The sequence below is a fragment of the Lotus japonicus genome, chromosome 2, assembly GCF_012489685.1.
Source record: "Lotus japonicus ecotype B-129 chromosome 2, LjGifu_v1.2".
Lineage (NCBI taxonomy): Eukaryota > Viridiplantae > Streptophyta > Magnoliopsida > Fabales > Fabaceae > Lotus > Lotus japonicus.
Window position 1 is genome coordinate 70,677,166 of NC_080042.1, and position 25,523 is coordinate 70,702,688.

The 25,523-nt window shown below is 38.1% G+C and overlaps 1 protein-coding gene across 1 annotated transcript; it reads right to left on the minus strand.

Annotated features, from left to right (window-relative positions):
• Positions 1 to 1,259: 1,259 nt before the first annotated feature.
• LOC130736965 (uncharacterized) lies at positions 1,260 to 23,434 on the minus strand. The gene is made up of 8 exons (XM_057588739.1): positions 23,331 to 23,434; positions 18,921 to 21,411; positions 7,464 to 7,546; positions 6,458 to 6,859; positions 2,658 to 2,708; positions 2,315 to 2,393; positions 1,691 to 1,747; positions 1,260 to 1,337 (listed from the first exon to the last, which is right to left on the minus strand). Exons 1-8 carry the CDS (start codon positions 23,432 to 23,434, stop codon positions 1,260 to 1,262), a joined length of 3,345 nt encoding a protein of 1,114 aa, XP_057444722.1.
• Positions 23,435 to 25,523: the final 2,089 nt, after the last annotated feature.

Here is a 25,523-nt window from a genome sequence, read left to right on the forward strand (position 1 = left end):
CTTGAATTTTCTTTACACGTCAGAAATCATTATTGTGAGTATGTTTGTGTCTCATTTGTTTTGAATAAATATTTTTTTGCTCAAACAATATTGCTCATGTGATTTAGTTAATTAACTTGACAATGTGCTGCTTAGAATTTCTTATATTTGCAGTTGTGCCAACAATATGTGCACCAAGAACCTCAATTTTTTAAAAAGGTACATGACCATCTCTTATAACTCCGTTTATATTGCTTTTTTTTTGAAAACTGAAGTCAATATTATTGATAAAAGAAAGCTTGGGTACAACTTAGAAGGCTTACACAAGTAGCCAAAATAGAAACAAAACAGAGAACAGCAAAAGCAACTAAAAAAAAGATAGCCACAAGACACCAGCAGCAGGAAACGAAAACAGAACAAAGGGGACAGCCACAACAAGCTAGCTATACAGGATCTTTTACAGCAGTCACCCGAGGCAAATGAGGCAAGGGGGAACAACCAGGGCCGTAGTGAACAGAGACAGGAGAAAAAAAACCAGCAGGAAAAGAAGATTCAGCAGCAGAAATAGCTTAGGCAGCCCACTCCCATGCACAACGGCGGCAACGACCTTTCACATAATATCACTTTATGATAAGCTGATAGAGAGATTGGATTTCGTTGCCCTTCTCGTCACTCTTGATTATATTATTGTGTACATGTCACTATAATATAATTAAGGCACTACAGACATGTACAATTAAAAAAGGCATATGGAGGCACCAATGAAAATGGTTGAACTGAAGTGCCTGTCACTCGAGTTGCCTCACAGATTAAGATTTGTTTGAATGTTTCAACCATTTATCGGGGTTTTTTTTTGCATTTAGTGGGGGTTTTCAACCCCCGCGAGTTACTTAGCGGGGGTTTTGAAAAATCCCGAAGTTACACTCCCCACAAATTATTAGCGGCGTTTTTCAGCAAACCCTGGTACTGCATATGCATTTAGCGGCGGTTTTTGGCGGGGGTTTTAAACCTCCCTTATCTGCAAGCTTTTTTTAACGGGAGTTTTCAACCTCCCTTAAATGCAAGAGATTATTTACGGCTTTAAACCTCCCTTGGCTACCGAAATTTATTCTAGGGGTCATTTTAACATCATTTAATTGTGGAGTTTACTTATTAACCATTTAAAGAGGTTTTCTAAACATCCTACAAAAAATTGCTCTTGATAAAAGTAACAATACTGCATAAAGAAAGAAATACCAAAAGATATTTGATTGACTCTACTAGTAAAGATAGCAGCCACCTTAGAATCTTGCTTCTCTTCCCTTCCTTTTGCGCAGCTCCTGTTTGCTTTCCTGCAAATCATTCTCATGAATTTCAATCTGCTTCATAATATGTAAAGTTACTAAAAATGAGATTCAAGGAGAACATTTCATTCTGCAACTCCCAAAATTATCCTCAGTACATGGAAAACAAATTTCATAGCTTACTTATTCATGATCTCATAGGAAGAAAAAAAAATACAAAAGCTCACTTCTCCCACCCCTTGTGCAGAATTAGTAGCATAACCTCAAGACATTCAAACAAAAATTGACATATAGCAAGAAAAATGTGAGGAAAAAATGAACTAGCAATAGATTGAAAATCAAATCATACAAATTTGTAAACCGTAATCGGCACATATTTCCCGTATAAAACAAAATTCATGAAATTCCCAAGTTAAGATTATTCTTACCTCACTAGCTTCAAACCAGACATGATAATTCAATGTTTCTGGATATTGATAGTAAGCCTGAAATCAAAGGCCATGTTTGAATTAGTTCATAAAACATCATGCAAGAATGAATGAAAGGTTTAGAGAGAAACAAGAGGCAGGGACTTTGGGCTTGGGAATCATTGACGTAATAATCTATCTCTGACGTAATCAAATGTATTAGATGAACTCACCTAGATGATCCTTGGTAAGAAATATGTTGGAACACTGTCAGCAGAGTTGACAAAATTAAACTTAGTATATTTTCAAATGGAAGAGTAAGGGGCAAAAAAGGACCATATAGTTTGTTTGATCTAGGTGTAAAACAAAATTTGAATGTAGGTATTCTACTGCCAACAGTAATTGAGTAATCCACTTGCAGAGTTTCTGAGCAATGCCAAACACTTCCAAAGTGAGCAAGCAAAACATTTAACAAAAATCCAAGATTTAGGAAAATCAATTATATTTGCACACACCTCCTCTGGAAAGTAAGCCCCATTTGACTTTTTCGTCAAGGCAGCCCTGTTAAAGATTTGAAGAGAAAACAAACATAAGAAAGATTTTAAACATATAGGCATATAAAATTCATGAACTTTTACACAATACTGGGAGTCCACAGGTATTAACATGAGACTCACATATCTCCACTTTCACAATATCCAGTAACAATGCAGACAAAACAGCCCTACAAAACAAGTGAAACGTTATTAGCTGAAAAGAAAACAGCTGCCCAAAAACCAAGAAAATTATGCAGCACAAACAGCATACCACACCACCTCTTAACCAATAGCACTTCCACACATGTTTTCAAGCTCTCTTCCTGGAATCTAAGAACCAGCTAGATATAAGTTGCTTACTACATGAAACATAGGCTAGTTAGTTATATATTGTGAAATATGAATTATTTTGTCTCTAAATTGCGCAAACACAAACAATGGAAAACAATAACCTTAACAAGGAAGCATAGTATATTACTTCATAGTCAACACAAAATTCATCCCTGCAAATTATATACACAAACAATTTATCCATACAAAAGTTCACCAAGAGTTAAATTGAATTTGCCCCTCAAAGCACAAACTGTTAAACATATTCCAGTCGAAATCACCTTAGCGAAGTTCACATCAAAAGCAGCCATAATAGCAAATTGTAGAAGAACAAACAAACGCCGCAGAGCTTGATAGTCCTGAACCTGAAAAAAATAGATATTGTCCTTTTAATTTAATCCCATCAACAAACAAATGACATGACTCTGTCATCTCTACTCTAGTCCAAAGATAAAGATCTACATTCACTTAAGAGGTAAATTTGGAAGCACCATTCTAATTTAAAACCAATCATGGAAACCTTTGTACCTACATAAAACATATAATTAATCAATACCAAATCAAACAACAATGCTATGAATTTATCTCATTTGCCCAAAAACAGAAAATTGCACACATCTATCCATGAGCTTCCTCATCCATATATAGAATTTCACTCTGTAAAGAGTAAATATACCATATAAATAACTAGCTAGTCCCTATTTCAAACCAAAACGCAACTGGTACGCATATTAGGTGCATCCGGGATTAATTCTCCAAATGAAATTCTATAAGGTTCATTATTTAAGGAGAGTAAAACATAGCCTCATACATCTGCCTAAACTTGTGGTCATACCTTGAAAGCGACCAAACAATAATAAGTGGCAAGAGACATTTGAAATGGACTCACCCACAAATAAAGTAATGGCCCCATTTGTGATTCTTCAAGTCAAATTGTATGTACATATCAGACTATAGAATGCAGCTTTCAACCCCTCCTCCATTAATGCCATTAAAAAATGAAAGACAATTGTACTTTCATGATCAACACCTGAAGCTGAAAATCCATCTTATAATAGACTAGTTCAGATATTAGAAACCAGAATACGGTGCTTCTGGTTAAATAACTCCATCTTCAAATCCAAACAACTAAACCTCAAACAAGAAATAAGCACACTGTTCAACCCCTCTCTCTTTCAAAAACTAAGATAAGAGCTAGTTACTGAAAATTCCAGAACATAACATAATCATAGTATAAAACAAACACTTACAGAGGAAACTTGAAATTACGAGAAGCACAAGTGATGCATGGAAGAGGACGAATGTAGGAGCAAGAAGAACACATCTTTTAATACTGTTACATTCAATTTCCTTTCATTCTGTTAAGTGAAGTCAATATGGTACATATACAACTTTGATTGGGATTCATAGCTACCAGCCAAGGAATGTGATTCATAGCTAAATCACACTAAATTTTAACCACAAGAACACATCATATTTTCCGGTATGTATTTCTATAAATTAACCAATTTAAAAAGTAGCACAAGTCACATAGCCTTTGAATTCGGAATGTGTCTAGGCTTGTATCTTGGAGAATGAATAAAATATTTTTACTTTGTACTAATTAGAAACTGAAAATATTTGGATTATAAAAAGAAAGAAAATATAAAAAGTACCACATGAGTCATGATATAATATTATTCTAGCATATCATTCTATCAACAATCAAGGCAAGTTATCTCTATTACATATCATCAGAAGCATATCATTCTATCAACAATCAAGGCATTTTATTTGTTTACTAGCTGACAGTTCTTGTATGTGCAAGTTTTATCTGTGTAATTAGCTCTTCAAGGGCATTATTGACTAACCTAACATGCCTAAAAATCTGTTCATCTTACTGTTTTGGCAAAAAGGAAGAACCAGATAACAATTGGCAAACACACGAGGGCAACAAACCTAAGATGAACAAACTCCTCAAACCAGTAACAACTACCCACTTAATCTGACTTGCAAACCAGCATTTTGAAGACCAAACCAGACCCAATTTACCAAATCAACTAATGAAAACCTAATTTAGAAATATGAATAGGTTAATTAAGAAAAAATCGGTACCAGAGAATGCAGCATGCGACGGAGTAGAGGTTGTTGAGTCTCTGAGCGATGGATCCATGAGAAAATCGCAGAGAGAACTGCGAATGAAGAAGAAGAAACGGTTAGTCAGCTTTTGAAGCAAAGAAAAGCAAAGGTGAAAAACGAGATCAAATCGGTGGAAAATGAGGTCATACCGACGGCGGAGGAGGCTGTTGCTACGGCGGCGTGCGGTGGTTGAAATTTGTGGAGGTTGAAATCGGTGGGAATCAAGTTGCAATCGGTGGAAATCGGTGGAAAACGAGATCAATAGGTGCAAAACGAGATCAAATCGATGGAAATCGCTTGAAATCGTGAGCTTCCATGGTTGAACGAGAACGAGACTGAGAACGAGTTCTGAGAGTGAGAGTGCAAGAGCGAGAGTGAGAGGGTTAATTAATAAAACATTTGCGGGGGTTATTAAAACCCCCCTTAACTATTAAAAATTACCCACATTTGCGGGGGTTATCAAAACCCTCGCTAAATAACCCCCACTAAATAACATTTTTTTTGTAGTGAAATAAGACCAGCAACAACCTTTTCACGTGCAAATCAGAAGTCTAATTCAAAGTTTCTAGTCCGATTGTGAATTAGAGATCAATTGCACAGCCCCTTTGTTATCACAATAAATGGTTGGAGGAGAAGGTGAGGAAATGTTTAATTCTTGCCAAAGATACTTGATTCACATGAGCCAGGTAATGGTAGCTTTAACCCATGTATTCAACCTCATGCTAGAAGACTCACAACTGGTTGCTCACGTGAGGACCAGCTGATGAGATTGCCACCAAACAAAAAACCCTGAAGTAAGAACCCCAAATAGAACCAAAATATTGAATCAGATGAAAATTGGGAGAAGGCCTGAAGTGAAGACCAAAGGAAAGTTCACCACTTAAGTACAGGCCGGAGAATACGCTTAACAGCCTTCCAATGTGTATCCAGAGTCTGATGCAGAAATTGGCTTCATTTTCTTTCTGAAAATGCAATATCAAGAGGTGTTATTGTAGCACATCAATGGATCGATATAGAGAAGGATCATGAAAATCAGTGTCATCTCTATCAATAAGTTTTTGTCCTGATATCATGGGAGTAGGGAGAGTTACAAGAGTTCATCATTGCTTACTCAAGTGAATCAATGATATAATTGGCTTGAGATAAATGGAGATTGCCATCAGTAGATCGAGTGGCCTCAATGCCCAGAAAATAATTAAATGTCTCATCTAAATTGTACTTAGTCTCCTAATTAAGACCCACTTACAAGTCAAAGTGTTATTTTTTAACAAAGCATTGTATGCATCATTCATGGCTTGATGCCAATGTGGTTGAGAAATAGCTTGTGTTGTAGTGAAAGATTCAAAAAGGACTTTAACGCTCAACAAAACTATGGTTTGCAAGATAAAGAGACATGATAAGATAACATAAGCATATCATATCTTATTGTTTTTTTTTAAGCAAAATTGTATTATAGAGGTACTAGGGGTACCTCAACCCATGGTATATACAAAGAAATAAATAGATGAAGGAACAAAAGAAAAAAGAAGAGGAGTCTAAAACAGAGTACATAAACAGGGTATTCAACATCCCAGGCGCACACACACGAAAACCAGGGCAGCTAATAGCCTAATACTCTTCAGACCAGCTGCAATCAACAAAACTATACCTTCTCATATGAATTCATCAACCCAAAACAGTGCTGCAATGAGATCAGCAAAGATAACATATGCCAATCTACATCTCAGTACAGTAGAAACAGAACTCCCACTGGCCACATCAAGAAAAAGAGAATGTCTTCAGAGAAAACCAATGCGCGCAGTACCTCGGATTGGATATACAATCATACATAGAGCAGCGGGAATCTTTGTTCCCAGCTCCGCTGCATAGCACACAAGCCAAGGAAGCTTCATCTGTAATTATTCTCCTTCTATACAGGTTGCTCTTGGATTGGATTCTTCCCCAAAGTGTCTTCCATATAAAGGCAAGGACATTTGAAGGAGCACATCCTTTCCACAGCAAGTCAAAAGCAGGCTTTGATTCCTCCAACTCCACTCCTTGCATAAGGAAGTATGCCGACTTCACCGTATAAACAGCTTCACTGTCCTCTTCCCACAGCCACTTATCATCCTTCCCTTCATGCAAATTTACTTGTTGCGAGGCAGTTAGAAGTTCCTCCAATCTTAGCTCATCACGAGATAGGAGCGGAAGGTCCAATGCCAAGAACCTATATCATATCTTATTGTAATCTGTTGTTGGTTAAGCCAATATAATATGATAACACAGTCATGTCCCTTATCATATTATCTTCATCATGTGTAGAACTTATCTTTTTTTGAAGTTAAAGTGTAAAACTTATCTTAAAGGAAGGTTGGGCTATAACTATACATGATAGTATAACAGTTTTATTATCTTTTCCCTCGCACCCAGTTAAATTTATTTCAATATTTATATTTACTATAATTTATAATATAATATTAGATAGATTAGATTAGATTTTACATGATGCTCTCTTATCTATCTTGTGTCACACCACCTCAGCATCAATGATCACACACTATTAACCGTAGGAGTACTAACAGAAGAACCTTAAAATTTAAATGTAACATGTTAAGATATCTTGTTGTTAGTGATAGTAAGTTTGTTAGGATTTTATTTTCAAATTAATACCTCGATCAGCATTGCTGTATATATATACGTATAACACACAGCCATGTAATTCAAGCTTCTCAAATACAAAATCATTGTCTTCAAGTTTCTATACTTCTACAATTCCATCCAATATATCAGCACCTAACAAACAAACTTCTACACCCTTTCCTGCACCTAACCTTCTCCCTGGTGAACCACACGACGCAACAGACTCTTGCACGATGGTTTCCGCCAGAAAAAAGATGGCGAAGGCCAGACAGAACTGAAGATTTCAAAGATGCAGTGTGCCAGAGTGCTCGCTCTCTTGCATGTGGATACTGTTTTGTTTCCAATGATTTTCAGTCTGTGTTTACTATTCTGATCAACCTTTCCCCTCTTATTGCAAATAAGGTTGTAGTTGTTTCATACAATATATTTGGTGTTGACAATGCATCTAAGCATCGGATTTGTATTCTAACATTCTACATATTTTCCAGGTATTTTATTAATCCTTCTCTGTTTCTTATCTTGTTACAAACTTACAACCATTTTACATTTAACATATGTGCATCTTTATTGAGGTTTGAAGGGTAGAAAAAGAAGACTCAACTTAAGGTGTGATTTAATTTTAATATAGCTAGACTCTTGATTACTTGTGAAAAGTGTAACTTTCATAGGCTTTCATGAGATCAAAAAAAAAAAGGCTTTCATGAGATATGTATGTTGATATATTATGCCTAATATGTCAGTTAGCACGAACATCTTAATTTTACCTATTTTTTTTTTCAAATAAAAACCTAATTAGTTTTTACTCGCATCTTCAAATTGTATCTTCAAACCTAATTAGCACGTACATGCCTACTACCTTTGATCGATAATCATTTAAAAAGTACATTTACTTCTCCTTATTGCTTTCTATCTGTCAAGAATTGTGTTCTCATAAATCCTGTGTTGATCATCTTAATGATTTGGATGGTCTTTTTCCAGAACAATGGCTTAAAAGGTGTTTAGAAGGTAAATTATATTAATATTTGAAATTTCATACAAGTTTTTGAAGTCCCAATATTTAATAAATTTCCTTACTTGGGTTATTACTATCATTCATTGCAGGATCGCACAGGGGAAGCACGTACATGATGGTTGTGCTATATTTTGAAAGACAAATGGTAGGTTTTCATTGCCCCTAACTCATTTCGAAAATTGAGTTTTTGTATCCATTGTTAGATTGTTTAATATCTCCAATTCTTATCCTTTCATAATGAGTAGATGCCTATGTATTTCTTGATACAAAAGAATACCAATAGCTCAGTGATGTACTAACCATTGAACATAGCAATTGAGAAAATAGAGTTCCAAATTTGGCCCGAACACAATATATTCTGAAATTTTAATGCCAATTTGATCTTTTGCATCAAGAAAATATATAGTTCCAAAGATTTGACCTGCGTAACAATGTAGCCCAGCTTTGCTATACAAAGCTTTGTTCTCTTTTTTTAGAAAAGGATTATGATCCTTGATGATTTTTTTACCCTAAGTCATAACGTGTTTTTTTTTTCAATTAAACCAATTACATTGGGTATTAATTTTATATGTTATGGTACTCTTTATTTTATTATCTATTTACAGGTGAACCATGACACACTAGAGTCTGACACATCTGAATTAACAATCGTGTAAGTTTTTTATGTCTATGTCTATGTCTAAAATGGGTTATATGAACATAATTATTTGTTGTCATTGGCATATCTTTTTGTGTAACACTTGGGATATTTTTATGAGTTTAATTTTGATGCACCGACGGTGTAAAGTTTTTTTACACCATCAACCAATCAGATTTTAAGGATGTGACATGTTAATTAAAGAAATTAAATGAAAAGAGAGATTTTCTCACATCCTTGAAATCTGATTGGTTGACGGTGTAAAAAAAACTTTACACCGTCGGTGCATCAAACTTTTTCTCTATTTTTATTCTAATAATCCTGGAATACTTACTAATATACGTTAAATTATGGCATACTAACATATTACTAGATACTATTATAGATACTATTATTTTTTAAACCTTTATTTCATTTTCATGCTGTAGCAAAGCAAGTTGAAAACTAGTGAAAGTTTTAAAAAGAATAATGTATACACACATGGTGCCAATTTCATGACCGTAAATTTTTTATAATTTCTGCTTAATAACTGATTTGATGTACATCTATAGGGCGCCACCTTACCGTAAAAAAAAATGTGCTGTTCAACCCAAATCGTGGTGATATCAAATTGGGTAACATATTTTGAATGTGTATTGTGTAGGCACATATATTGTTATATTTTGATTTGTAAAAAACAGTTTTTTATTTTATTTTCAATTTTTAAAACTAAAGTCTAAAAAAGGTGTAGAGATGTTTTTTGTTTATATTTCTACTTTTTCAGCCACATGTATCTTAACTAGGCAAATCTCATTAAAATTATTCTTCACTTTTTTATCATGATAAAAAAAGTTTTAAAAATTAATTTTTAAAACAACTTTTAAAAACAAAAAAAATTAATAAGGGAATCAAACGTGTTATAAGGCTTGACATGTTGCCAACCACACAAAAATGATGCATCCACATCTTACCTGTATGATGAACAACTCTCTTAGAATTTTTCATGTAGTGACTCAATTTGAAGTGACTAAGAAGTCCTAGTGCTTATGACATGACATACCCATGGTCCCATATGTCTTGAAGGATAGATTTATAAGGATATTTTCAGGGTAAAAGTATCCAATTATTAGTTCTAGATTAAGATTGATTCAAATTTGCTGCATAACAAATTACTTTATGTTAAATAAAAGCAACATGTGAAATAAATATAGATATTTTTAACATGTTTGAATCAATTTCTAGTTCATCATAATCAATTCTTCTGGTGAATTATAAGTTGATGCAGATATGCTCATAATATCTATATTTGTTTCAAATGTTGTTTTTATTTAACAAAAAGTAATTTGCTATGCAGCAAGTTAGTATCAATTTTATTCCAGAACTAATAATTGGATACTTTTACCTTGGAAATGCCCTTATAAATGTATCCTTTAAGATTTATGGGTACATGAGCATGTCACAAGCCTTGGGACCTCTTAGTAACTTCAAATTGGGTCACTAAATGAAAATCTCTCCAAGAGAGTTGTTCATCGTATGAGTAAGATGTTGATGCATCATTCATGCGTGGTAAGGAACATGTCAAGCTCCTAGACATTTTTAATTCCTTTATCAATTTTTTTCAAAGGTTTTTAAAAACTCAATTTCTTTTTTGACAATCAACTCCTCATATATTAAACTGGAATAAAAGTAAGTACATATGCAATTAAAAACTCAATTTTTAAAACTTGTTTTATCATAATAATAAAAAAGTGAAGCAAAATTTGAATGACATGCTTTGCTTAGCTTAAGTACTTGTGGCTGAAAAATTAAAAAAATAAAGAAAAAAAAAATATCTACAAATTTTTTGGTCTTTAGTTTTAAAAATTGAAAAATTGCTTTTTTCAACTTTTTTAATTTATATTTTTAATTAATCTTGGCTAGGCAAATCTCATTAAAATTATTCTCTACTTCTTTAATTCGGATAAAACATGTTTTTAAAATTGATTTTTAAAACAACTTTTAAAAACAAAATATTGATAAGGGAATCAAACATGTTATAAGGGCTTGACAAGTTGCCAACCACACAAAAATGATGCATCTACATCTTACCTGTATGATGAACAACTCTCTTAGAATTTTTCATGTAGTGACTCAATTTGAAGTGACTAAGAAGTTCTAGTGCTTATGACATGACATACCCATGGTCCCATGTGTGTTGAAGGATAGATTTATAAGGAGATTTCTAGGGTAAAAGTATCCAATTATTAGTTATAGATTAAGATTGATTCGAATTTGCTGCATAACAAATTACTTTATGTTAAATAAAAGCAACATGTGAAATAAATATAGATATTATTAACATGTTTGAATCAATTTCTAGTTCATCATAATCAATTCTTCTGGTGAATTAGAAGTTGATGCAGATATGCTCATAATATCTATATTTGTTTCAAATGTTGTTTTTATTTAACAAAAAGTAATTTGCTATGCAGCAAGTTAGTATCAATTTTATTCCAGAACTAATAATTGGATACTTTTACCTTGGAAATGCCCTTATAAATGTATCCTTTAAGATTTATGGGTACATGAGCATGTCACAAGCCTTGGGACCTCTTAGTAACTTCAAATTGGGTCACTAAATGAAAATCTCTCCAAGAGAGTTGTTCATCGTATGAGTAAGATGTTGATGCATCATTCATGCGTGGTAAGGAACATGTCAAGCTCCTAGACATTTTTAATTCCTTTATCAATTTTTTTCAAAGGTTTTTAAAAACTCAATTTCTTTTTTGACAATCAACTCCTCATATATTAAACTGGAATAAAAGTAAGTACATATGCAATTAAAAACTCAATTTTTAAAACTTGTTTTATCATAATAATAAAAAAGTGAAGCAAAATTTGAATGACATGCTTTGCTTAGCTTAAGTACTTGTGGCTGAAAAATTAAAAAAATAAAGAAAAAAAAATATCTACAAATTTTTTGGTCTTTAGTTTTAAAAATTGAAAAACTGCTTTTTTCAACTTTTTTAATTTATATTTTTAATTAATCTTAGCTAGGCAAATCTCATTAAAATTATTCTCTACTTCTTTAATTCGGATAAAACATGTTTTTAAAATTGATTTTTAAAACAACTTTTAAAAACAAAATATTGATAAGGGAATCAAACATGTTATAAGGGCTTGACAAGTTGCCAACCACACAAAAATGATGCATCTACATCTTACCTGTATGATGAACAACTCTCTTAGAATTTTTCATGTAGTGGCTCAATTTGAAGTGACTAAGAAGTTCTAGTGCTTATGACATGACATACCCATGGTCCCATGTGTGTTGAAGGATAGATTTATAAGGAGATTTCTAGGGTAAAAGTATCCAATTATTAGTTATAGATTAAGATTGATTCGAATTTGCTGCATAACAAATTACTTTATGTTAAATAAAAGCAACATGTGAAATAAATATAGATATTATTAACATGTTTGAATCAATTTCTAGTTCATCATAATCAATTCTTCTGGTGAATTAGAAGTTGATGCAGATATGCTCATAATATCTATATTTGTTTCAAATGTTGTTTTTATTTAACAAAAAGTAATTTGTTATGCAGCAAGTTGGTATCAATTTTATTCCAGAACTAATAATTGGATACTTTTACCTTGGAAATGCTCTTATAAATGTATCTTTTAAGATTTATGGGTACATGAGCTTGTCACAAGCCTTGGGACCTCTTAGTAACTTCAAATTGGGTCACTAAATGAAAATCTCTCCAAGAGAGTTGTTCATCGTACGAGTAATATGTTGATGCACCATTCATGCGTGGTAATGAACATGTCAACCTCTTAGAGCATTGTTAATTCCCTTATCAGTTTTTTTGTTTTTAAAAGTTGTTTAAAAACTCAATTTTTAATACTTGTTTTATCATAATAAAAAGAGTGAAGCATAATTTTAATGACATGTTTTGCCTAGATGAAATACATGTGGCTGAAAAATGAAAAATATAAACGAAAAAATTTCTACAACTTTTTTGGACTTTAGTTTTAAAAATTGAAAAACAAAATAAAAATCTATTTTTAAAAAATTAAACAAGGTTTTTTTTGAAACTCAAAATTGTTTTACAAATCCACATATCTCACTTGTGGCCATTTATTTCGGTTTATTTTTTCCAACGGTAGGAACTCTAGTTTCTTCAAGTGTCTGTTTTGACACATCAGCAGTATACCTTGATATGTGGCAACTCTAGTTGCCTTTCTTCGTCGTTTTTTTTTCAGACGGTAGGAACTCTAGTTTCATCTAAGATTACGATGAACTAATAAGCTGGAGCATGATAACATATTTTGGATATAGGTATCTGTTCTGTACTAGGGCAAGCTTACGTAAGAGAAAGACAAAAAGTAAACCCTAGCAGAGCACTAAAATAGCAAAACTACCATAAAAGGAATATTCTCATTAATGCTGAAAAAGTTGGTTTCGTACAAGTGGGTGACCTCCCCTTTTATAGAGGGGGTGGTCATGATATGGATCTTTCCTATATTTGGGCCTGACAATCAGGGCCCAAATCCTGGTACATATAAGACAAATCCAAAGGAATCTTCCAGCTGGCTTGTGGGTCCATCATCTAAGGGGGGGGCAATGAAGCTCGTCGTGTCGCCTTTCCCGCCATGGCTATCTTCAATGGTTATTTGTTCATTTTGGGCGGGACATAATCTTCTTTATGTCCCGCCCAGTCCACATGCCCCCAAGACATGAGACTCGAGTAATTGAGTCGAAGTGTCTTCATCATGTTACCCAATAGTTCGCCTCTATTGTTTATTCGTTCATCGCCATTTTACTTTCGTTGTTTCATCGCCATTTTCACGCTTCGCCACCTTTGTTGCCGTTTCAAAGATATGTCGCCATTAGTTATAACCGTCAATCACGTCTTTTCAACTGACGCACGTATCCTTATTTTCCGGGATTTCGTCATCATTTGTTATAAATGCAATTTTCAGTTGTGCGTCTCGAGGAGTTATGTCTTTTCGCTTCCTACCTTTTCGAATTTCAAATCCCACGATCCCACGATCTTCCCCCATTCATTCTCTCTCCTCCTTTCTCTCTATAAAAACCCATTTTCACTTTTCATTTTTTCACTTTCTTAAAACTTTTGTTCTGAAAACCTTTTCACCGCAGCTTTCATTCCCTCTTTTGAACTCCGGTGAACCTTTTCTTCCTCCGGCCGTCGTCATTGCGCGGTGCTCCCCTATCTCCGACGTTCTCCTTTCTCAAATCCACAGTTCTTCCCCTGGTTAGTTTTTCTCTTTCCTGAGATTCTTCGTTTACTTCTTTTTTCTCTGACTCTGTTCATCTTCTTTCTTCTTTTGACTCTGTTCATCTTCTTTTTACTTTTAGTTTGTTCGTCTTCTTTCTTCTTTTTATGAAACTGCCTCGCATGTCTTTACCAAACGCTAGCCTTTCTTCCCTAGAACTTTCTTCACCCTCCACGGAGGAGGAAGTTGTCGCCCCCTCTATAATTGAAATTCATTCCTCGCCTTCTACCCATGATGATTCCGGTCCCGCCGGCTCTGTAGACTCAATTCTCTCCTCTAATGGAGATTTGTCTTCACCTGAATGGCGCTCTGACGTGCATTTAGTTGAAGATAAATGTCTGTTGCATTCTATCTGGAGCAGCGTTGGGAGCATTAGTTCGCTTCGAATATCTGCTCAAAGGTTCACGAAGATAGATCCCGCCACCTCGAATAATGAAGATCATCTGTTGAATGTCCTCCCATGTGGCGAAGATGACTGTGTTCTGTTGCGTAAAGAACCAGCCGATGAATCGCCCGATTTTTTCTTTGTTTATGGCTATTTCTTCTTAGACTTGAACATCAAACTTCCTTTCTCGCCGTTTATATGTCACGTTCTATCTTTTCTGAATGTGGCGCCTTGCCAACTCCAGCCCAACGCCTGGGGTTTTCTCCGCTGCTTTGAAATTCTTTGTGAACACTTGAGTTTCACTCCAACCTATCCTTTGTTCTTCCTTTTCTATAAATCAGTCACCACTAAACCTACTTCTGTGAAATGGGTTCCACTATTAGCCCGTAAGAACATGAGTCGGTTCACCGCCCTTAAAAGCCATTACAAAGTATGGCAGAAGAAATACTTTAAAGTTGTGGAGTCGCCCGAAATAAAGAACTTGTTCCGAGATTCTGACAATAACCCTCTCTTCCCTTTTTACTGGACAAAGAACCCTCGCCGAAAAATATCCGTTTCATACGACGCCTTGGATGAATCTGAACAAGGCGTCGCCGATTACCTCCGCACACTACCAGTAATTTCCGGTCACGACTTGATTGAGGCGTCGAAATCCGGCACTTTAAATCAATTTTTTAGTAAGTTTATAATCTTTGTACGTAACTTCTTTTTCTTTTTGTTCATGTATCTCGTCTAATTGGTGTTTTCCGTACAGCTACGATGGGAAAAGGCAAGGTTGACGCGAACCCACTCAAGATGAAGGAGTACCTCGCCCAGTCTGCTGCGGCGGCGAAGAAGAGGGCCGCCGAAACTGAGCAGAAGAAGAAGAATGAAGGTACCTCGGGTTCTGACAACGTCAGGGACCCTAAACGTCAAAAAACTTCAGGTGCTGCTGGTGGTAAGCCTCTCCACCAATCGACTCTTGATTCAAAAAGTCATCCAGCTGAGAAAAAGAAGGGACATGACAATGTCCCGCCCCCTCAACAAGATTCAAGCTCGCTGATCAACCGCCCATCAACTCCATTTGGCCAGGCTGGCCCTAGTTCAGCCACTGGTGGCGAGGCTCCTCCCCCCTTGCTGAGCTTGTCGGATCCTCTCTTCAATGGGCTGGAATTCATGACCCGTACTTTTGACAACCGGATTCACAAGGACATTTCCGGTCAAGGTCCCCCCAACATTGCTTCCATGGCGATCCATCACGCGCTTTCTGCCGCCAGTACTGTGGCGGGAATGGCTCAGTGCGTGAAGGAGTTGATCTCAGCCAAGAACCGTTTTGAGAAGAAGGCAGCTGATTACAAGACAGCCTATGAGCGGGCTAAAACTGATGCTGAGACTGCCAACAAAAAGCTGAAATCTGCTGAGGAGAAGTGTGCTAAGTTAACTGAAGACTTAGCTGCTTCGGACCTGCTTCTTCAAAAGACCAAGTCTCTTAAAGAAGCCATAAATGACAAGCACACTGCCATTCAAGCCAAATATCAAAAGTTGGAAAAGAAATATGATCGCCTGAATGCTTCCATCATAGGGCGTGCTTCTCTCCAATATGCTCAAGGCTTTCTGGCGGCCAAAGAGCAGATCAGTGTGGTTGAGCCGGGCTTTGATCTTTCCCGCATTGGGTGGCTGAAGGAGATCAAGGATGGTCAAGTAGTTGGTGATGATGACATTAGCCTCGACCTCCTTCCCCAATTCGATGATGAGAGTGAGCCTGAAGAAGATGGCGAGGATGGGAATGAGCAGCACAGGAATGAGGATCAAGAGAAGGAAGATCCCAAAGCTGGGACAAGCCAGGGCAACAACGCCAACAACGAGAACCTGGCTTGAATTTGTTTTTATTTTATGAAGTTGAAATTTTTCTTTGGGCATTGCCCTGTCTTTTATTTTCATTCCAAATCATGTATGGGCGTCGCCCTCTTTTCCCTACTTTAAATGGATATCATTTTAAGTTCATTCGTTGTTTTAGTTGTTTCCAACTTTCGTTGTTATTTTGGTTTACATACCTTAGCCGATTTTTCGACGAGGCTTGGTTTCTAGTGGCCACTAGAATTGCCAAGGCTTTTAACTTTTGAAGGCGATACTTTCTTATTCCGAAAGGTTTACTCGCGGTATTGCATACCTTGATACGATTTGCATTGCATGAACTCGTAATAAAAATTAAAAAAAATATATACGATTCTGTTGAAATGATCTTTTCATTAATTTTCTTTCGTATGGGAACAATTGTCCCTTCATTACAAATGTCGCCTCATTAAAAACCTTTCCAAAGAAAGGGAAAAAGAGTGCGACTTCATTTACATTTGTTGTTTCTACTAACTAAAATACTGCTTTAGATGAGAGGCGTTCCATGTTCGTGGAACCTTTTGACCGCTTAGTTGTTCCAACTTATAAGCTCCTCCTCCAACATCGCCAATAATCCTGTAAGGCCCGCCCCAGTTGGGTGAAAGTTTGTTGTGTTTATCGGGTATTGTATTTTTTCGGAGCACTAAGTCTCCTACCCTCATTTTTCTTGGCACTACTTTTGTTGAGAACTTTCTTGCCACCTTCACTTTTCCCGCCTCATTTCTTATGTGAGCCTCTCGTTGTTCCTCGGGCAGCATGATTAGATTTGCTATTAAGTTTTCTCCGTTGTCATTTTCATTAAACCGAGCCACTCGCCAACTTTGGTTTTCAATTTCCACTGGGAGCATGGCGTCAGTTCCATAAGTTAGACGATACGGGGTTTCCTTTGTGCTTGACTGTTCCGTGGTGTTGTATGCCCAAAGAACGCCTGGTAGTTCCTCCGCCCAAAGCCCTTTTGCTTCATCCAGTTTCTTCTTTAAACCTTTCAGGATAACTTTGTTAGCCGATTCAGCCTGCCCATTGGTCTATGGATGTTCTACAGAGGCAAATCGCATCTCGATTCCCATTTCTGTACAAAATTCTCGGGTAACACTACTTGTGAATTGTGTTCCGTTATCCATTACTAATGCCATGGGGACCCCAAATCTACAAACAATCCTTCGCCACAAGAAGCTCCTGACCTTGGCGGCCGTGATAGTTGCCACTGCCTCAGCTTCTATCCACTTAGTGAAGTAATCAACCGCCACGATGATGTACTTCATTTGTGCCTTCGCCACAGGGAATGGTCCTAAGATATCAGTCCCCCACATGGCGAACGGCCAAGGCGCCATCATGGTTGTTAATTCTTCTGGTGGAGCCTTGTGTAGGTCAGAAAAGACTTGACATTTTTCACATTTCTTAACATACTCCAAACAATCCTTCTTCATCGTTGGCCAATAGAATCCTGCTCTTATCACCTTAACTGCCAAGGATCGCCCGCCGATATGACTAGAACACACACCTTCGTGGACTTCCGCCATTATTCCGAGGGCGTCCTTGATATCGACACATTTGAGCATAGGAGACATGATTCCTCGCCGATACAACTCACCACCCACCAGTGTGTAGAAACTGGCTTCCCTGCGTTTTGTTCTCGTGTTCAAATCATCCTCCTTTGGTGGGTTCTCTAAGAAGGTCTTAATCGATTCCATCCAAGATATCTCGCCCTCACTGACTGACTTTACAGCTTTCAACTTTATTTCTACCAAATCAATGCTCGGGCGAGGCAGGGTTTCTTGAATGACTGTTTGGTAGTTGCCCAATCTCCCTGTGCTTGCCAACTTCGCCAACACATCAGCCCTCTCATTTTGTCCCCTCGGGACATGTTCTATTTTGATTTCTTTGACCTCCATCATCAATCTGCGCACCACTTCCAAATATTTGGACAGTTGCGGATCCTTCACCTGGTACTCGCCTTTCACTTGTTTAACCACTAACTGCGAATCTCCTTTGATAAATAACTTCTGGACTCCCAACTCAATGGCCAACCTTAAGCCGGCAATCAGAGCCTCGTACTCAGATTGATTATTGCTCGTCTTGAACTCGAACTTGAGAGACTGTTCAATGATCATTTTATCTGGACTTTCGATTGTTATTCCCGCCCCACTTCCAGTGTTATTAGAGGATCCATCCACAGACAGGACCCATTCTCCTTGAGTCTTCTCTCCTTCAGTGGGCGTTAATTCCGCCACAAAGTCAATTAAACTCTGGACTGTGACTTGGCCCCTTGGCTCATATTGTATGTCATATTCTGATAGCTCAACTGACCAGCTAACCAATCGCCCTGATAAATCAGGCTTCTGAAGTACTTGCCTTAAGGGAACATTAGTTTTAACTTTGACTTGGAAACTTTGGAAGTAAGGTCTGAGGCGCCTTGCAGTTTTCAGAATCGCCAAAGCCGCCTTTTCAATTTTTTGGTACCACAATTCTGCCCCCTGTAAAGTATGGCTCACGAAATATATAACTTTCTGCTTTTTTCCTTCTTCCTGGAGCAACACCGTACTTACCGCCTTGTCAGTAACCGCTAAATAGAGCACTAATGGAACGCCTGGTGTTGGCTTGGAGAGTACCGGTAGTGTGGCCAATGTTTCTTTCAATTTGGTAAAAGCTTGTTCGCATTCCTCTGTCCACTGAAACTTTGAATTCTTTTTTAAACATGTGAAGAACGGGGCCGCTTTGTCACCCGCCATTGGCAAGAAACGTGACAAGGCGGCCATTCGCCCTGTCAAACGCTGAACCTCCTTTACACTTGTTGGGCTTTTCATCTCCAAGATCGCCCTTCCCTTATCTGGGTTCACTTCTATTCCTCTTGATGTTAACATAAATCCCAAGAACTTTCCTCCCTGGATCCCAAAAGAACACTTCTCAGGATTCAACTTCATTTGATATGTTCTTAACTGATCAAACGCTTCTTTAAGGTCGCCACCATGATCACTAGCCCTGGCGGATTTTACAATCATGTCATCCACATACACCTCCATATTCCTGCCTACTTGCTTTGAAAAAATTTTGTCCATGAGCCGTTGGTACGTAGCTCCTGCATTCTTCAAACCAAAAGGCATTGTCTTGTAACAATAGTTCGCCTGATTGGTCATAAATGTTGTACTTTCCTCATCCGAGGGATGCATCATAATCTGATTATAGCCCGAATAAGCGTCCATGAGACTTAAAAGTTCATTCCCTGAAGCTCCATCCACAAGCTTATCAACATTGGGAAGTGGGTACGAATCTTTGGGACACACTTTGTTCAGGCTTGTGTAGTCCGTGCACATTCGCCATTTCCCATTGGCCTTCTTGACCATTACAACATTGGCGAGCCACGTTGGGTACTGTACCTCACGGATGAAGCGGGCCTTGATCAATTTTTCAGTCTCTAATTGTACAGCCTTGTTCTTTTCTTCACTCATTCTTCGCCTTGGTTGGATGACCGGGGTCGCCCCTGGTCGTATGGCTAGTTTGTGAGTGATCACCTTGGGATCAATCCCTGGTACATCATTGATGGTCCATGCGAAGAGATCTAGATTATCACCCAGAAGGGTGATTAGTCTGTCCTCTTGTTCTGTTGTCAAACCACTGCCAATCTTTAGAAACTTGTCCTTGACTTGCACCTGCTTGGTTTCTTCCAGCGGTTGTGGGCGAAAATCATCAGCATCATCTCTTGGGTCCAAGCTAAATCCTTCTTGTGGGAAGATTTCTGTAATTCGATGGCTCTCCTTGGCGGCCTTTCGCCCATAGAGCGCCACGCTTCTCAAATAGCATTCCCTTGCTGCATTCTGGTCTACACGCAATATCCCGACCTTCCCGTTGCAGGCGGGATATTTAACAGTTAAATGAGCAGTTGAGATGACCGCGCAGACCTTGTTGAGGGTGTCTCGCCCCAAGAGTACGTTGTAATTGGCTCTACACGCCAATACTAAGTACTTTACTTGAAACTTCTTGACAAACTCTCCTTCTCCAAAGGCAGTCGGAATTTCGACGTATCCCCGCACACTGACACGGTCTCCTGTGAATCCCACCAAAGTTCCCCTGTATGGTTTCAAATCTGATTCCTTTAGTCCCAGGCGATCAAAGGCGTCTCCATAGATGATATCCGCCGAAGATCCCTGGTCTAAGAATACTTTCTTTGTCACATAATTGTTAACCCTAATTGTTACCACAATTGGATCGTTGTCATGGGGAATTACATGCGCGAAATCCTGAGGGGTAAATATAATAGGGGAATGATTCACCCAACACTCGCCTTCGTTCGACTCCTGTACTGAGTGTACTGCCGCCACGTAGCGTTTTCTAGCCTTACTTGAAATTGCACCCCCGCCAAATCCTCCTGCAATAGATGAGCATTCCCCAACAGGATCGCCCAACTCTTCAACTATCTCTTTACCTTTGCCTTTGTCCCCTTGAGTGATTTTAGCTACCTCCGGCGCTGCTGTGTCTTTAACAAAGTTTGCCAAATGGCCAGCTTTAATCAAGCGATCAATTTCCCGCCTTAAATTCCAGCAATTATCTGTCGTATGCCCCAACGCCTTGTGGTACTCGCACCACCTATTGGTGTCCACGTTAGCTGGCGGCCGCCGTGGGGGTGGTGGGTACTGCACAACGTTGGTCTGCCCAACCGCCCTTAAAATGGTACTTAAGGGTGCATTCAACTTAGTAAGTGGGACTGGCGTTGGCGAAGCACCAGGCTGACCAGCTGTGGCAGCAGTGGGACCTTGTGAATTTCTGTGCCATGTATTTTGAAAGCCAGGTTTAGAGTTTTGGTATGGTCCCGGTCTTGGTACACGGGGGGTTTGCGCTATCCTGGTTTCCTTCCCCGCCTTGGATTTGTCCTGTGAAACACCGCCAGATTGAGACTGCTTGCGTCCTTCCTCTCTTTCTTGTTTCTTCTGATCATCTTGCTCGATCAATATGAACTCTTGAACACGAGCGCGAAGATCCATCATATCTTTCGCCGGTCGCCTTGTTAAGTCTCTATTCAAATCTCCCGCCCGAAGGCCATTTTTGAATGACGCCAAACAGACATCTGGATTTTCATCCTCCAACTGCACCGCCATCTTGCTGAAGCGTGCCATGTAGGTTTTTAATTTCTCGCCTGGTTGCTGATGTATGCTGATAAGATCAAACATTGTTGCTTTTGTGGTTTTATTGGCGGAAAATTGAGTCAGAAACTTAGTGGACAGATCAGTGAAATTATCAATGGAGAAGGGCGGTTGTCGAATGAACCACTGCATCGCCATGCCCTTGAACGTGGAAGGCAATAATCGACATTTTACCGCATCCGTCGCCCCGCCGATCACCATTTTGGTATTGAAGTATCTAAGATGCTCCATAGGATCAGATTCGCCCGAAAAGGCGTCTAATGCCATGGTTTGCAGGTGCTTTGGAATGTCCACCCTAGTGATGGCTGGAACAAAAGGTTGGAATTCAACTACATCCTCCGCCTCCAGGCGTTGTTCTTGCTTAAAATCCTGTCGCTGAGTAAGATACTCAACTTGGGCTTGCAACTGCTCGTTTTGAGACTGCACCTTCTGCAAGGTATCTAACATTTGTTGCAAAGCCGCAGGCGTGATACCTATCACTGCCTCTTGCGCTCTCCGTGGAGCAGTGGTTTTAAGATCTTCCAAATTCACGTAGTCAGGCGGCGTTGAACGCCGCCGAACACCTGGATCTGATTTAGCGATCAGATCTGAAGGTCTTCCCGGAACTGCATTCACCAATGACGCTGGCGACGGCGCCACTGAGTGGACCCCCTCCGAGGAAGCTTCCTGCTCTTGCTCGTCCAGTACGGGACGGTTGTTGTTTCGTCCGCCGGCGCGACCGCCGTGTCGACCACCACCGCGCCGGCGATGATCGCGTCGACCTACGCCGCATGAACGAGTCTCCATGGCTCGCGATTCCTCCTTCTGTCACCGGAAGAGCTAAGTCAGAGCCACAGACGGCGCCAATGTTCTGTACTAGGGCAAGCTTACGTAAGAGAAAGACAAAAAGTAAACCCTAGCAGAGCACTAAAATAGCAAAACTACCATAAAAGGAATATTCTCATTAATGCTGAAAAAGTTGGTTTCGTACAAGTGGGTGACCTCCCCTTTTATAGAGGGGGTGGTCATGATATGGATCTTTCCTATATTTGGGCCTGACAATCAGGGCCCAAATCCTGGTACATATAAGACAAATCCAAAGGAATCTTCCAGCTGGCTTGTGGGTCCATCATCTAAGGGGGGGCAATGAAGCTCGTCGTGTCGCCTTTCCCGCCATGGCTATCTTCAATGGTTATTTGTTCATTTTGGGCGGGACATAATCTTCTTTATGTCCCGCCCATTCCAGTATCAATGCTCTAGTCGGTCTTTCAAGATTCATTTTGCAGGTATTACTAGGTGCCTTTCTTCTCAACTAATTAGCAAATCTCGATAACATGGTATACTGCTTATTAACAGCGCCTTCAACCTCTTAAGTAAGCAACTTTCTATCTTTCCAGGCACTACATCTATATATACCAATTCCATGGTTAACCCTAAAGTCATCAACTATTTCATTCATGCTGATGTGGTCCACTATTCTGACCTTGTTCACAAGTTTGCTAGCCACTCACCTTGGACTTGCAGACTTGTTTTGGTAAACCCTAGCACATATGAATAAGTCTTATTCTCTCCTACTTTTCTGCATAAGATGACAAATCATAGTCTTCATTTTTGCAAACAACTCTACATCTTCTTGCATCATTTTTCTTGTACATAAATTTCCTCCCTTAATTACTGAATGTTTAGTAATTGCATATTTAAACTGCTGAATTGATGCAAAGTCTATTCTTAAAGTGGATTTGAAATCCTTGCACATATATATCCTCTGGATAGAACTTGGGGAAATGGCTCCGCTGACTCTCCACCTCACTATCACTTGTCACACTATCCAGATCTTCACTAGGATAGCCAGTCTCAAAGTCAGATTCACCCCCTCCCATCTCTTGTCAAGTTGGCCTCATTTTCACATCCTCCTTCACGCATTTGTTTTATCCACTCATTCAGTAATGCTTCTACCTCCCCCATAACTTGGTTTTCAAAGCCATCATCAACAATTAACTCCCTTTCATCTTCGTTGTCATCACTTTTAGAATTGATCCATCTAATTCTTCCTCATTGCTAGTACCATGGGCAACCCTTACTACATTTACAATCTCCTGATCAACCACCATATTAGCCACCTCCAATTCAATATTTTCAGTCACCAAGGCATGAGCAGCCGCCTTAGCATGAGCACCATGAGAAATAACCACGACATGTGTGGTGCCCCTATTTTGTGAGGGCCTAACAATGGCTTTAAGCAGTTGACCTCCTAACAGGTGCTTTATTCCTCTGAGAAAGTTAAGGCATCAACGCGACACCAAAAAACACCATTGATATAATAATTAAAAATTTGAATGGTTATGATCGTAGAAGTGCAACTATGAAAATACTTTAAATCTTCTCATCTTCCCATCCGTCCCCCTTGAAACCTATCTTCCTTGGCTTCAATCGTTGTTGTGTGATTGACCCCTTTTTTCTCTTTCTTATATCCTGTCTTTTTTTTTTTTTTCAAAGCAACATTGCTCGACCTAAACCCCACCATTGAGGACTCGCCACTATGCATGCAACCATCCCCACAAGAGATCATTCTCCCCCTATTTCTCCATGAAAATTGTATGAGATTCAAATATGTGATTCAGAACCACAAAAACAAGACACTGAAGAGCGGTTATTTTATCATGCATAAAATTTGATTTTGCATTTTATCTTTCAATAGCATAAGGGTCAATGATTAGCCAACGAGAAAACTCCAAATCAATTTTAGTGATTATTTGTTTGTGTTGGAGAAGTTTTAATTACCTGAAAAAATAGGGTTTCTGACAATCGCAGAGATGTTTTATCTCATGATGATGACTCAGATCTCCTTGGTTCCATAGCTAACGGTGTAAGGAAATTGTGGAACTCCATTGTTTGTTGAAAGCAAGTCGTAGAAATGATGCATGCATGCCACACTGGCTCGATGAATATCAGTAGTGTATTTATAATTTAAGATTAATTTAAAAGTACAAAAAAAATTGAGATTTCAATTTCAAATTTTTTTATGCAAAAGTGACTTTTCATGTCTCGATTTGATTTCAAGTTTTATGTTTTAATTTTATACCATGAGGATCATGATTGATCAAGGAGAAAACCTTCAAATCACTTATAATAAATTGTTTATTTGTGTAGGAGATATTTGACGTAGGGATATTTAATAATTCATTGTTAAATTTGGCTAGGGATATTTAATAATGCATTGTTAAACCATCATCAGCAAAAACAATTGAATAGTTCATTGTTGTCAAGGAGCGCCTTAATCTCCAGAATGTGATGATACAATTTTGTTTGGATTTCAAATCAGAGTGGTGGAAATGGATGATTAGAATACAAATAGTGTTGAGAAGGAAAATGAACTTGAAAGTGGTAAGAGTAAGCTTGTTATTGTTGGGTTTCACAGTGAAAAATTGTATGGTACGTATGCAGGGAACAGTGGAATTATTGGAAAGCAATATTGAGGAAGAACAAGATTGTACGAATCACATTTTGGAGATTAAGGTGCTCCATGACAACAATGAAAATTCAATTTTGTGTTGGTGATGGTTCGATCTGTTTTTTTTTATGAGTTGAAGAAATAAAATTATGTGCCCTGGATAAACATTTTAGACATTATTCCAAGCATTGAACAACTATATCGAAAATGAACCTAGAATAATTAAAATCTTGTATATGAAATTAACTCACTTTTTCGTCGAATTTTTAAAAATTGATGGCAAATTATGTGATGGGTTTAATGGTTTTTCAATTTTCTAGCGAGCTATTCATCGATTATTGTTTGTGGTCGTTGGTAAACTAAGGAACATGCAATGTGACCTACATAACCATGATTGAACCATTACCAAAACCCGAACTCAACGATCACTTAACCGCAACATCCAACCTCCACCTTGACCAATTTTTTTGTGAGAAAGGAAAGAATGCAGTAATTAACTTGGCTACTGATGTGATGAG